The sequence below is a fragment of the Prinia subflava genome, chromosome 3 (assembly GCF_021018805.1).
Source record: "Prinia subflava isolate CZ2003 ecotype Zambia chromosome 3, Cam_Psub_1.2, whole genome shotgun sequence".
Taxonomy (NCBI): domain Eukaryota; kingdom Metazoa; phylum Chordata; class Aves; order Passeriformes; family Cisticolidae; genus Prinia; species Prinia subflava.
Window position 1 is genome coordinate 13,919,851 of NC_086249.1, and position 15,407 is coordinate 13,935,257.

At 37.6% G+C, this 15,407-nt stretch overlaps 1 protein-coding gene across 2 annotated transcripts in view; it reads left to right on the forward strand.

Moving 5' to 3' along the window:
- CADM2 (cell adhesion molecule 2) overlaps window positions 1–15,407 on the forward strand; it is a 587,817-nt gene that overhangs the window by 411,336 nt on the left and 161,074 nt on the right. For both annotated transcript variants that reach the window (XM_063393932.1, XM_063393933.1), the window contains exon 2: window positions 7,715–7,864. In XM_063393932.1, coding sequence (XP_063250002.1) covers window positions 7,715–7,864 — 150 coding nt within the window. The remainder of the gene's footprint in view (window positions 1–7,714; window positions 7,865–15,407) is intronic.

The window sequence follows — 15,407 nt, forward strand, 5'->3', positions numbered from 1 at the left end:
TACCTTTCAGTGGAATGTTTGATATGAAAACATGAAAACCAAAATTTTCATTTTTTCCAAAGAAAAATTGTTTTCTTTTAATATTGTGTAAAAAGTTAATATTTCTAATGATGTCGGTCCATCCTTTCTTTTAGCCAAAATTTTCTTAATTACTTTGGAATTTCTAGTCATTTCCATCTACTTTACGTGTTACTTATTTTCAATAAAAGTATTATTTTTCAAAATATTTTCCCCCACTATTGACATTAAATGCTTTTATATATGCCCAGAGTATTTCAAACCAGGGTTGAAATAGAGGAGAATTGAGGGAAAGGTTGTAGTTGGCTTTCTGAATAACTGGGAGATCAACAAAGGTGTCTTTGGTTTGTGTTACAGATTAGGAGTAGAAATATGGTGACAATGAAGCCCAGATCCTCAAAGAAATTCAAGTGTCCAATTCCTTACTCTTCATATTAGGAACTGGATGCTGTCCTTCGTTTAGAGGAAAAGGACTTTTCAATTTGTTAAGCCACAAAGAATTGAGCCTAATGCTTTAAAGTGACAAGTGATGCAAAGCTCTGGGCCATATTTGCAATTATGAGAACCAGAAAATTCATCAGTTTGTTACAACTTTTGTGGGAAGGTGAGGTACATTTCAAATTTGTTTGGATTTGTAACTTCCTCAGGAATTCAGACTGGTTGAAGAGAATGCCTTTCAATAAATAATAATGAAACCAGGGTCCCTATATGGAAGCTGGAACAGAGCAACGCATGATACGACCAATATGGTTACAACATACGTTCTGCTCTTTATTTCTGAAATGGCTGGTTTTATACAGTACAAAATAATTTCCAGTTGCAGGTGCATGCATATTGGCATTCAGCATGGACAAGTATGTAAACTATCTCAGTTTAAGGCAGCTATTGTGTCTTCACTCTAATTGTCCTATGCAGTCTATGCCCACACCTTAACCTGATTTCTAACTGCACCACAGGCTTATCTACTTCTACACGGGCCCAAATCTGAGGCCCAGTTTGGGATAGCTCAAACTTCATCCCATAACACATCATGCTCCTGCTACATAGTAACTGAATAAAATCACTGGATACTCTTCTCCATTCACAAGCAAGTAATACCATGGTGATAGCCTGAAAAGAGTATAAAATAGTCACTTATGCAAGGTTCCTAGGAAACAGCACTGTTTGTGCCTACTTTGTTTTTTCCTCTGTTGTCTCTCTCATACTTTTTCCTATTTATCCTTGTGGAATAATTATACTTGATTTTTTTTTCTCAGTTTATACATACAATCAGTTTCACAGTGATATAGTCCAAATTAATAATATCTTGACTTAGCTGTTGGTTTGGAAACATACACCTGAAACATGGAGTGAAGGAAGGAAGAAAAGGCTTTTTCTTTTTCTGTCTTTGCTGTCAGATGTAAATTCCATAGTCTGAAATCAGAGGCTGTATTGGTGCACTCTTGTCCTTTGCTTTTGCATTATTTTAGTATTGCTAAAACATTTAAAAGGGCTCAGTGACCTTGAATGCACAGTCTGGGGTTAACAGTTATTCTCTGCATTATTCCTTCTCTCTCTCTCCTAAACCTGTCATTCTGTAGTAAGTTTCTGCAATGTTCTCATTAATTCCAGTGTTCTCTGCAAGAGGTTTTGTTACTGGAGTATGTACCAGTTATTAGAGGACACAATTTTGCTTGGTTGTTTTGTTTTGGTTTTTTTTTTTTTTTTGTTTTGTTTTTTTTTTTTTTTCTTTCTTTTTTTTTTTTTTTTAATGATGTTTCTTCAGTGAGCAGACTTTTTACAGGATGTTCTCTCTGGGCATAAACTGAAAAAGTATTTACAGTCCAGATATGGGAGTAAATTACTGCTATTTAAAACAGCAAGTTCAGAAAGTTGAATCCATCCAGTCAAGGACTCTGTGTATCAAATAATGATCGGGCAGGGGTTTTTTTGTTCTTTAAAAATGCTGTGTGGATGCAGTTTAACATGCAGGCACATTGCTTTTTTTTCTTTTAGAATAAAGCATAGCAGGTAGTTATGCATCGAGTTTTTCACCGCACTCTTAAGACTGTTCTGAAGAGGTTTTAAAAATAGTAGAGGCAACAACTTGTATAGTTTCTTCCTTGAGAATTGCCAGGACACTAACCCTCAATCTGTCATCCATGCTGACAAAATAGAGAGGCAAATTCATTCCCATTGCAAAGTCACAAGTACACAGTTGCACAATAATACAGATCTCTGTTTATGCCTGCTGAAATGCAGTTCATAATATCATTGCTCTTTAAATTAGGTAAAGACAAGCTAATAACACTTTGTCTCCTTGGAGAGATGTTTGCATTATTTCATGTATAAATTAAGTGAGAAAGCCAGGAAAGTGATTCAGTATATTAGATATTTCATCATAATGGCTTTTTTTCCCCCTAATGTTTTAGTTTCTTTACTAAGAAAGAAGGCCAAAATTAATGCAGTCTCCCTACAGATGCAAGCTTCTCTTTGAAGCAGGAAGCTGCTTGCCCTCTCACCCAAATATTTATTTGTTTTTAGGGCCGGCCCTGTTAAAATCAATATAAAAAATCTGACTGTTTTGAAAAATAATTTGCTCAAGTTTGGTGTGTTCATTTTTTTCCTCAACTAAACCTTTGCGTTTTTATGGGCTCTGGTTTTGGCTGACACCATGCTGTAGAGGTGTCAAATAAAAAACCTCATGGATTGGGGTTCCATGCAAGACTGGAAAGGATAAATCTCTGCTGTAGAACTGTAGACTCTGCTTTTTCCCTCTTATGTGCTAATAAACTTAATTTACCTCATGGGGACAATGGTCAGCCAGGCTCTCAAAAGTAGAGCCAATGTGGCAAAACATTGATAATTCACTGCTGTCTCTCTCGCCTCTTTTCCTGGCCATCCTCTCTACCCAAAACCATTTCTTTTTGTGGCTTTCTGATACACAGTGACATGAGCAGGCAAAGCTTGCTGCACTTATACTGTGAAATGCTCTTAATTTGTGACATAACTGTTTACTTTACAAAAAGAGACCTTTTCAGAAACAAAAGTAAAGAGAGGATTATGTTTCCTCCGTGCTTACAGCCAGCTAGTCACATTTATAATTAGCCTGGTAAATTGATTAGAAGGTATCACCTAAGCATCAAGTGGAAGTGTTGAACTCATTAAGGAGCTTTCATTGTAATTGCAAAAAGAAAAAAAAAACAAAAAAAACAAAAAAAACAAAACAAAACAAAACAAAACAAAACAAAACAAAAAAAAAAAAAAAAAAAAAAAAAAAAAAAAAAAAAAAAAACACAAGCAAAAAGCCTAACCCAAACATAAACAGAAAAACATGAGATGAACTCACATGATGAATGTTTACAAACTGGACCAAATAATGATAATTATTCTCCATAGACTTGTCACACGCTGAGATAGAAATCAGAGTTAAATGTAAAAGCAGTTTAGCCATGATTTCTGGGTGGGAAAAAGTAAAAAAAAAAAAAAAAGTCTTTCTTTACAGGAAACAGCTTGTTTCCTGTAAAGAAAGGTATGAGTATTGGCCCTCTGCAAAGCATTGCAGAAACAACCTGTGGTAGAATATACTTAACCATAGCTCCATCTAGTCCAGAAAGTTGAAATAATGTTGCTAACAAAGCTTCCAAAATGAGCAGGGGGCTGGGATATGACATGATGACAATGATGTCTGGATGGAGCTGCCTTTCTGCACTAATACCATTGCTTATTGTAATTTACCTTTGCATAACCTTGTAGTGTTTTCCTTTTCAGATGCAAGGGAATTATTCATGTGGGCCATGAGTATTTTTTTTTAACTCTTTATTAGTGCGCTCCATACAGGCAGTAAAATTGTTTGTCCTCTCTCTAGATTTGATTTTGGAACAGAATGTAATCTTATATACTTTAGTGGATATATATGTATTTATGTGTTTGATTGGCTTGACCTGCTGGTGAAATGTCATTCATTCCGAGCCATTTGTTGGGAGGGAACCAAGTAAGCTGGATGGGCAGCCTTGTCTTTAGGATGGCCAGCATCTGAGTCATATTTATTATCTTAATTATACCTGTCAATCACCTCAGTTAATAGTAAAGTAGGAAATAAATTGTACTGAACTTACACAGAAAGCTGTGTTCAGTGCAGTGAAATACGGGGCTGTAAAAACAGGGGCTGCAGGAGGAGAACTGGAAGGGTGTCTGAGGAAAAACAGCAGCCCCATGGCAAACCTTCAGTCACTCCTGGCTCTGACCCTGGGGCCAAGGGACTCTTTTGAGTGTTCAAACAAGAATACCCAAAAGTGTCAGAGAAGTGGCGTCCCCTTTGTATTTCTGCCTCCTGTGGCTGCAGCAGTGGGGCTTCCAGGTCTGGGCTGCAGCCTTCAGAAAGAAGAGGACACATGGGAGAGGGCACAGAGAAGAGCCACAGGCTAATTAAAGAATTAGAAAAATGTGATTTCTGCAGAAAGACTTAGGAACTCAATTTATTTAGATTATCACAAAGAAGGTTAATGGGTGATATGATCACAGCCTTTAAGTGCCTACAAGAGAAATTTGATAAGAGAGGGCTCTTCAGAGCAGGGGAAAAAATACAAGAGCCAGTGGAAGCTGGGTGCTACAGCAAGACTAATTCAGAGCAGGACTAAATTTTGTGGTTTTGTTTGAACAATGATGACTGTTGCTCTCTGAAATAAGTTACTGAAGGGGCCACTAAATTTGCCATTACTGGACTTGTTAAGTCAAGATGGAATGCTTTTGTTAGAGGACATTAACAGAAACAAGGCTTCTCCCACAAAATACTAGCAGCATAAACCACTTTGACACTTTTACTGCAGTAAAAGGGCAGGATGCTGATGCTTTCTTTAGTGTTCACCTGTTTCATACAGTGCTTTACAAACTTCTCCTGTCCTTCCAGCCCCACTTCTGTATTCCAAGTTAGATGCAAACAATAAAGTAAATCTCGTAAGTTTTTATTTTCTTTAGTTTTCCCATCACTTGCTCATAATTTGTCTTCATTAAGAGCTGTGCAGTACCCATTCATTGGGACTTGCTTTATATAGTTTTCTCTGTCCTGCAGAGCCTTCCTTCTTCCTACTCAGGCTACATTCCATAATAAATTTTCTCTCACTTTCTCTGAACCTCTTTCTCCAGTCCAAACTTCCCATGAAGCTCTGTGCATCTTCTCCAAAACTGTACAGATTCTCTGCTGGCAAGAGCTAAGACAAATGTTTTGGTCTTACTTTTATACTCTAAATTATTCATGTTTCCAAATCATCAGCAGCCACTAGGGTGGCCAGAGAAAAGAAAACTCTTCTGACCTATTCAGGTTATGCCATCTACAGTTTCCATTTATGTGGCTGATCAGAATAGTTTCCTTCCTGACCAGAGATGAGTCTGTGACTTGGCAGTGGTTAACAAATGATAGAGTGCATGTACACTGACACCTTCATGATAAGAGCTGTAATATCTGACAGAGAATGCAGGGTAATTATGGGGAGATCTCCTAAACTGTGTTAATAGGGTCCTAAATCATTACAGCAGGTTCTTTATTAAACTACCTCCCATTCCAGTGCTTTAATGTGACAGATTTCACTACGCTAATCTCTGGTGCTAGGTTCTGTTTAATGCTTCTTGTAGGCAAAAAGTGTTTTAGCCCACATAGCCTCCTATTCACAGCTCATACTTTAGAAGGTTATTTCTTTGGTAAGGTGCCTGTAATTTAGTGGAAGTAATAAGAGGCTGTGTGCATTTTTCTGGATTTAAAAAATTCTAATTTAAGTGATAAGCAATTTATGCAATATCTTGAGGTTCCTTGACACATTGGAATTGAAAGGGGAGAAATGGAAGGAAATGACAAATCTTTTCTCTTTTTTTTCCCATCCTTGTTTATGATTTTTCTCTCATAATATATTTCTCACTGTGTGGTTTTCGAGAAGCAGGGTTTGATTAATGAAGTGTCAGATACAGAGGTTGTCATGAGAATTTTGGCATTTATTATTTGCAGAATTTAAATTAGCTATGGTATTTTTAGTATTCCTTATTTTTTATTTACTACATCTGTTATCCTGTTGATAGTAAATACCCTCTTAAACTAAATATCAGTACATAGTAAATCTTGATCTTTAGAGAGCTGTATTTGATATTTATACAAAAATTACACTAGTTATTCAGATCTGCATTTTGATGGAAATATTTCATTTACTTCACCGATGTGGGTGATTTTGTTCCATGTCTAAGCCCATCGAGATTATTTTACATGGGGAAATCTAAATCTGGCTAGAATTATGTTTTTGGCAATGTCAGTAGGTCAAACAGAAGTTTAGTTGTTAATCTTTTATTTAGTCTTTCCTTACTCTGGTCATCTCCAAACCTGTATCCTAGAGAATAGATTTTCATATTATCATGCTTTTGTATAGAAGACATAACTCAGTTTAACTTAGTTGGTAACAAGTCTGATAAGAGCCACTAAAATAGGACATTTCTCTGAAGGTTTTATGCTGGGTTTGTGATTCTGAATTGTATCATTAATGGATATTGTATATGTTATTTCCTTGATGCACTTGTGACACGTCTATGAGCTTGTTCCCTCCTGTAGGACTGTAGAGAAGTTTTTAATTTCTGACACATCCCACTTGAGTGTCAATCTTGGCATTATACCTTTTATGCAAGTATCTCCACCTACTCTCCAGTGTTTCTTTTAATAGAACCTGTATAAAAAGGGGTGAAGAGAGAAGTATATATTTCATTTGGAGTATTAGGTTGTCTTTCTTTTGCACCGTACCCTTAAATAATATATCTCCTAGATGACAATCATATGTTCAATGATGTGTCTTGCTTATTATTGAAGATTTTTTTTCTTTCCCCACCCATGTTAAAAAAAAACACTTCCATGTTTTTTTCTGTGCTGCCTGCTAGCAGTGCTGTTTGTCAGAATGTGCTGTGCTCTTTGACAAGGGCTGTGCTATCCTCACATTACATGAACACTTCAGCCTCACTGTGCCATGGCAAAATGCCTGTGATTGAGGAACCTGACTGGTACTGCTCCTGCATTGTGTAGAGGCGTTTGCAAATCTTCCCAGTGACTTTGCAGCAAGCACTTAATGTGATTCATAATGCTCTGGGATAGAATCACAGATATGAAGGACACATACTGCATCATCTCTTCCATTTTCATATGAGATCAGGTTATATTCCCCCAACAGAGCATGCATCAAGTGTTAGATTCACACCACATTTGTTCTCCAACAACTTTCTGACACAGAAAGCATCATCCTGAGAGGCCTTTGAAAGTGTACAAAAGAAACAGGGAGTCAAGGCTGCCCCATCCCTCTGTGTTAAAAACTGTGGATTTCTGTGTTGTGCTTTCAGTGATGTTTTCAACAATGATTTAACTGTATTGCCTGCACTGAGTTGTCTTTGGTATGTCTGAGGAGACAAAACTGCAGAGTATTTCTCTGGAACTAAATAGTATGAATTACAGAGGGGGAAAAAGAGGGAGGAAACCCTCATTTCTTAAATCATCTAGCTGTTTCTCACATACAGGGAATATATGCAGTTTTTAAAAAAAAGTGCTACCTTTCTTTGGTCAGACTAGACCACATTGAATTCCAGGTCTGTCATCTGTGGGGAGCTGCTGCAATAAATTCAATCCTGCAACTTAAATATTTTCTCTTTTTTTTCCTCTTCTTCTCTTCCTTTCTGCATCCCTTCCCTCCCTCCTCAGGCAGCCAAGGGCAGTTCCCACTCACACAGAACGTCACAGTTGTTGAAGGGGGAACAGCAAATTTGACCTGCAGGGTCGATCAAAATGATAACACCTCCCTCCAGTGGTCAAATCCAGCTCAACAGACACTGTACTTCGATGACAAGAAAGGTAAGTTGTTCCCTGAACTTATTCTTCTGCACTGTTTTTTATAACAAAGACGTGTAAAACCATTTCTCTTTAATACTTTGATGTTAATGTATTTCCTATGTATTCTGTATGTCTTCTGTTATAATTATTATATGATTTTTAATTTTTTTTTTGACTGGGGTTCACTGAAATACTCACTTGCACATTATGTATTTAAACCTATAAAGAAAAAGAATAGGATTTGACAGGCTCGTTGTAAGATAATGTGGAAAGCATCATTGCAAAATATCTTGGAAGAGCATTTATGAGTGGCAAGAGAAGTAGTAGCCCACAAACCCGTTTTTATCAGTGTATATGCATAAACATATATTCTATATATTTTTACATTCATGTATATATTCCCACAGTTTGCCACTAGTGTACAGCAGTCTGGTTATTGGTGCAGTGCACAGTTGCTGTGGTAGCTGTTCTTAACAGCTAATAAAAATGCTTAGATTTTGTATCCTGATTTTTCCAATGTTGCCATGCACAGATTTTTTTAGATTTTAGTTAAATTAGAGAAGAAAAAAAGCCCAGAAAACATCCATTCCTTACAAAAACAAGGACATTATTTAGCAGTGGTATATATTTGTAGACATCGACCTGAACTGAAAAAGCATTGCATTTTACATAATAAACATTAACATAAAGATTGCAGTAGATTCTGTAAAAAAATTAAAATTAGGAGTAATAAATTCATCCCTCGGCTTTAAAAAATGTAAAAGCTTTGGCGTTGATTTCAGTGGTACAGAAGTTCAACAGTCATATTTAATTCTGGTGCTTGAATTTATATGGAAAGGTGCTACATCCTCTAGAACATATTTTAACAAGTGCGGTTATTACTCTGCTCAAAATTAAAGAACTGCTGTCCAAATGCTTTGGTGAATGATTACAAGAGTTTAAAACACCTTGTAGGACTAAAAACACTTTGTAGATCTGTGCACTTCAATAAAAGAGAATCTAAAACCTGTCATTTTATACCTGCAGAAGCTGCAATCAAAATATGTTTTTTTACTATTAATATAATAGCTGAAATAGCTGAATAGAATCTCTTGATGGTGTTGAAGTGGTTCCTTTCTCTTTTATCTAATTTCCTGTAGCGTGTAATCATTTGATTTGCAATTTCTTTGAAATCATAAGTACCTTTTGAATGTGGGATTGAAGATGAGAGGTTTCTGAGGTGCAAACTTCCCAGCTGCCAGTCCTGTGCTGTCACCTTTGCCCTCATGCACCCCTTCATTTCAGCTCTAATCATTGGTGACTTGGGGTGGGTGAGCAATGTCTGCAAAAATAAAGCACAGAGACCTTGTCTGGGGATAGGGCACATCAATACTCAGGAAATCTGTAACTTTTATAAAATAGCCTCCATTTTAAAGGATGATGAGAAAGATGTGTGAGGAGTGCAGATACATTAATTTGAACGTTGTGGCTGTTTCGGTGCAAATTGAATTTTCTGTGTGCTTTAGCAAAATCTCTACTTTTACAACAAATAATTGAAGTTTGTATTAGTTTTTAATATAATGAATTAAAGCAACACAATTTGAATGGCATGCAGAGTAGTAAGTCCTAGAAGCAATTTATATTCCCCACAGGAAATGTGCAGAGCTCAAGTGTGTAAATTTAAGGGACCACAGTCTTTATTGAACTTTTAGCTTGTCCCAAGACTTGAAGGAGTATTTGATGATTAATTTTATGGAGGGATTACTCTCCATCTATTACACATGAAAATGTCTTCATGTGGTGAAGAAAAAACTTCAGATCCTTTAGCTGGAGCTGTTAAGCCTTACGTTAGCAGCAGTTTGCACTCTGTGTGGAATTTCCAGTCTCAAATATACTGAGAGGAGTGAGCAGTACATCCAATTCCTGCAGGGAAAACACTCTGCCACTTCTGAAAGGGAAGTTACAGCTCTCACTGGCATTTTTTCCTGTTTGTGTATGTATGGGTTTCTGTAAGTAAGAAAGATCTTTCCTTCACATGCTTTCGATGCTTGCATTATTGAGCCAAAATGGAGAGAGATATTTATTAGTTGTTTTCTCAGGAAATGATGGCGAGTGAAACTGAAGGTTTCCTCTTTTTTCCCTTCTCATTTCCCACTTCTCCCAGCCAGGCATACAATTTGGCTAAAAAAAAGCAGCTTTCTACTAGAACCAGTCATTGCATTTAATTTATTGACAGCAATGCCTCTGCCAGAGTTTATTCAAACCTGTCTCTTACTGTTAGCCAAAACCAACCTCCAAGTCTTTCTTATCCTTTCAACACCATGAACATTGTTTTTTAATAGCTGTGTTTCTCAAACCCTGAAAATTAATGGAAGCTTGAATAGCTATAGAGCTGTATTCTGTGTAGAAAACAGAAGCTTAGACAAGCAGCATCACCAGCAGCCTTTATACCCATCAGAGCTGAGTAACTCTCGGTGTTGCCACGTTCAGAAATAAATCAAATTTGCTTTTTTTGAACTTTACTTCCCCTCAATAGGTTATTTTCTTTTTATACTAATGGCACACGTAGGAGTGGGAGTGTATTTCTTTCACGTCTGGAAGCAAAAAACAAATTCAAGAAACCTTTTTTTTTTCATAGCTATATATTTTAATAATTACAAGAGAGTCAGATAGTAAAATGAAGGAACACATGTAAGTGTCAAAAGAGGGTTGAGAGTCCAGCAGAATATGAGGGAGGTGACATCCGTCAATATATATAATAATTAAGGTGAGAAAAGGCCTTTAAGGTCATCAAGTCCAACCATCGGCCTTAGGACCACCACCATATGGCAGAACAGGTGCCAAAAATAGAGGAAATTGTCCATGCAGTGAAAAGCTCTCCCCTGCTGGATTGTCCTTGGTGAGTCCCCTTCTGTGCTCGTGCTTCTTTCTCAAGCAGGTTGGTTCCTCTGTCTTGCAAAGCCATTTTCTGACTAGAATAGGACTTCTTGTGAAAAAGAAAAAAAAAAAAAAAAAAAAAAAGAAAAAAAAAAAAAGTCATTTACATGGAAGGAATATGCCCTTCAAATCCCTGTGCCTTTCCACAAGGGTTAATTATTAGTCTCCAGTTTATTAAAAATGGATGACATATGTATTATGAAAATCACGTTCATGTAATTTTGCATTCTTCTGAACTGTAATGCAATCATGGACATTGAAGTTGGGAATTATTCTTCCTTTTCTGTTCTAGATATTCTAAAGTGCAGAAGTGCAATGAGCCAAACACACTCATACCGAAACCACATTATTAAAATTACTCTTCTGTTTCCCCTCACATACTGCTTTGGCCACCTCTTCCTAAGGACAGATTTTTCTCAGTTAGGAGGAGTGTGTGGAGGTAAAGAACACTTCCACCCCCAACCTTCACATCAGTTTAATATTTATTTATTACTTATGGAGGAGACAAGAACTATTTCTACCTTGGGACATTTCTGGCACTTGGCCTATACAGCCTTAAAATGATACAGACAAAAAATCAGGAGAGCCTTGTTTCAGAAATGGCAACTCTGAATTTAGTGAATGTGAAATCACAGTTCAGAGGTTGTTTTCAGGTCTTCATCACTTGTGGTACATCTACTTTGTTTCTGTTGTAAATTTAGGCCTAAAATGTGTTTGACTCATTGTGATGATGGGAATAGGGATGAGAAAGAAACCCTATTTTTCTACAGGACATTAAGTTATAGCTTTATTTTATTGTCTAACCAAGGTGAAACTGTTGCTTCTCTCTAGCTCTTTCTTCAACACTCTAAAATATTTTAAGATCCGAAATAACTTTGTCTTTATTATTATTCTAACACAGTGTAGCCAAAATATTTGAAAATAGAAATGTTTGATCTGGTGGTCTTGGTCTCACTGATGACCTGTCTCCCTGCTCTCCTTTTTGGTACTTCTGTCTTTCTTCTGGTTCCTCTACCTCAGAGATTCAAGGGCATTGTGTATCAATTTATTTTTAATCCTTTCTCTTCCATTTAAAACATCAGACTTTTGCCAGACAGTAAAAAATACTGTACTGAATAAGTGGGTACATGCTCCTAAATGTTAATAAGCTTAACAACCTTCCCTTGGTCTCCCACCTCCTCCCCCCACAAGAGAATTTTAAAGATTGTGTCTTCCTGAAAAATAGGAATTCACAACTCACCCTAAGGAAGTGCAGATTTTCTGGAAACAAATGCAAATTGCATGCTGCACTTGAAATGAGTCTTTCCCTACACAATTTTCAATTAAAATGAATAATTGCCATAGAAACCTCCATATCACTTTATGCACCCAAGTACCTATAATTGCATAGCTGCCTTTGGAAGAAGCACAATGTGCAACAGTGTAGAACTGGCAGATATTATTTTAAATTAATATAGGTTATTTTAGTTTATCTTCACTGGTGTCACTTCTTAAGGATTTCGAGAGGGCAATAAACGCAGAGAGACATAAATATGAATGCAGAGCTATAAGGAAGAGGCCATAGCATGGAAACACAGAGATATTTGATAAAGAGAAGACTGAAAAGGATCTTTATACAACTAACTATAGCAGCCATCTTCTCATACTCCCATTCAGTAAGGAATATAGATAAATATGGAGCAGGATATTGAGTTATAAAGGAGGAGTGTACAATGGAACGATGGCTGCCAATATCAAAGGTGTTTAACCTCCTCAATATAAAAATGTGTTATGGGACTATCAAAAGGAAGACAATCTGTACCTGGTGTGTATATACCTAAGTTTTGCTCAGTCAGGCAAGAGCAATTGTAAAATACCTGCTCTCCACCTTAGCAGGGAAGTTTTCAGGTCTGCTGATAGTAGAGCAAGAGTGTGTTGACATTGACCATGATAACTTTGCCACAAACTGACACAGATTTTGATGAGTCACGTGCCTGATGCTAATCACTGGTGGGTGCGTCCCCTGTGCTTTCCTCAGGTAGTAGCACTTTTCATGTCTTACTGAAAAATTAGAAAGGATGTTCCAGCCTCAGAATTATTCATCCCTCAGCAGCAGAATGTTTCTTTAGACGACCTTTGATTTTTCACTTTCAGGAGTGCTTGGCATTTTTGTAGCTCCCTATCATCCCAAAGCTTGCAGAGATAGTGGTGCACGAGGCAAGGGTCGTGAGAGGGCAGTGTTCTTGCAAAGCTCTCGAGAGCTTCCCTGATAGGCACAGTGCCTGGGTGGTCTGCTGGGAGTGTGTTTGGGTACAGCAGCAGCCCAGGGGCTTCAGCATTTGCTGCCTCTCAGGGGTGGCAGCATTGTGTTGGAACTTGCATGTGAGTTCAGAGAGTTTAGGCCATGTCTGCAATCAAACCATCGGGACTGTTGGGATGCCCAGCTGTGCTCTCAGCTCCACGAAAACAACTCCTGACCTTTTTCTTTCTCAATAGAAAGATGTTTAGAGGGAGACAGAAGTTCACTGTGTACAAGGCATGGGATTTTAATTCCAGTGTCACGTACATCAGTTTAGAAGGATTCATTAGTGCAGAGAACTCTTTTACTCTAACACTAAAATGGTGATTGAATTGCCATCCAAAAGGCTGATCCTTTCAGGTGTGAAGATCCTGTATTTTTGATGTTATGGATACAGAACTCCATCCTGGTTAACTGTTTTTATCCTGATTGTTTTGTGGCAGCCAGGCTCCAGATATTGAATTGAACAATAAACAAATCTACGCCATCCTCTGGTGATTCAGCCTCAGATCCTAATCTGCATAAACAAGCAGAGGTACTTGTGAGTTACAAAAACAATTTGAGGGTATTTCTGACTGGGGAGAAATGGTGAACTTACCTCTTGTAGACATTTAATGATCTCGTAAGCAGTTGAGTTTAAGATGCAGGTGAGCGTGCAGACAGAAGGAATAGGCTTGTACAAAACATGAGTCAGAGGAGCAAAGAAAATGTTTCTTTTTGCAGTAGAAAGGAAAGTAGAACATACATGGTTTTAATTAGTTATGCAAGGCAGGGAGGCAGACAAGCTGTATTGTTGGGAGGACGGAGAGCATTAGCATTTAGGTAATGTGAAATCGAGTAGCAATGATGAATGGACTGACGTCTCCACCTTCACATGCTCTGTTCCCTGTTACGTAATTGAGAGGAGATGGCATCAGACAGGAGATGATGACCAAGCTTAACCCCACCCTACGGTACACATGTAAATTAGAGAGTCACTGTTACTTACCGTTTAATAGACCCTTTCAAGGAGAGAATACCTTGAAGTCAGACTATGAAGCAGCATGAAAAGCAATGGGAAAAACGCAAGAAAACTATGCAGATAATTGTTGAAGGGTTATTTTACAGCCAGATAAGTTTGGGAGAAGTTATAAAGAAGGACAGGATTTTATCTTCTTTTTTTTCTAGCTGACCGAATAGCAATAGTTTGCAAATGCTTTATAATATTTAGGAAGTTTCTAGAACTTAACAAAAAAAATTGTATGAGGTAGAAATACGATTTTCACAACGAGCTTTCCATAAAGATCTTTTAGAGAAGTTGTTCCAAGGTATGTAGTTGAGTTCATTTTTTTCTGTCAGTCAGATCTGTTGGTTTCACTACTATGCCAGACAAATATCAGTTGCTCTCTGGCCAGCTCTTATCTTTCCTTGAGACCCACAGTATGACAAACAGGGTTAAGATATCCTGGTTATAGATAACCTGGGTTAAGTTATTCAGCTGCAATTTTGTTTCTTACTAGTAAGTTCTGCCTCTCATTCACTCCCCTGCAAGGAGGTAGGGGAGAAAATCAGAAGGGCAAAACCAAGAACTACTTACAGATCAAGGTTAAGAGAGTCCAATTAGTGGAGGAGATAGGAATAAAAATTTCCAAATAATGGAAAAGGGGTCACTCACTCCGTCCCACCAGCTTTGTGACGCACCAGCCAGTCTCCAAGCAATCCCCACTTGGGGAAAACAACTCCCAAGATTTTTGTTGTTGTATTTTATGGAACATTCCGTGGTCAGATTGGGTGAGCAGGCCTGGCTGTGTACCTTCCCAACTTCTTGGCCACCTCCATCCTTCTCACTCTGGGTGCAGAGTGACAAACAGAGAAGGCCTTAATACTGCTCAGCCATATTCAGTGCCTTGATTTGTTTTCCACATTGTTTTGGTCATGAACCCAAAACACAGCACTATTCAGGCTCCTGTGAAGAAAATTAATTCCATCCCTATCAAACCCAGTTCATTTTACCTCTGAGTCATAGGTAGGAAACAAGCTGAAGTCTTTTTGGATGGTAGTTCCTTAGTGCTCCAGGGGAAGAAAAGAAACTGTCTTAGAGCTTTTGAGATCAAGTGTCTCACTTTATCCTTAAACCCCATGGTTTCAAAACAGGTTGCCACTTTTGAAACCTGGAATGCTTGTGTTCATGCATCTTAAAAAAGATAACATGATAAAAGGGACCAGGAGTCTGTTAAAATATCTTGACAGTTATTGTCTGCATGAATATGAAAATTGCATTTTAAAAATGTATTACAATGCATTAGAATATTATTTCATTGCAATAAATTAGTAGAACTACTCCCACTTACAGCATTTATTTTTCCATTTCTTAGCAGAATTAAGGGAGTA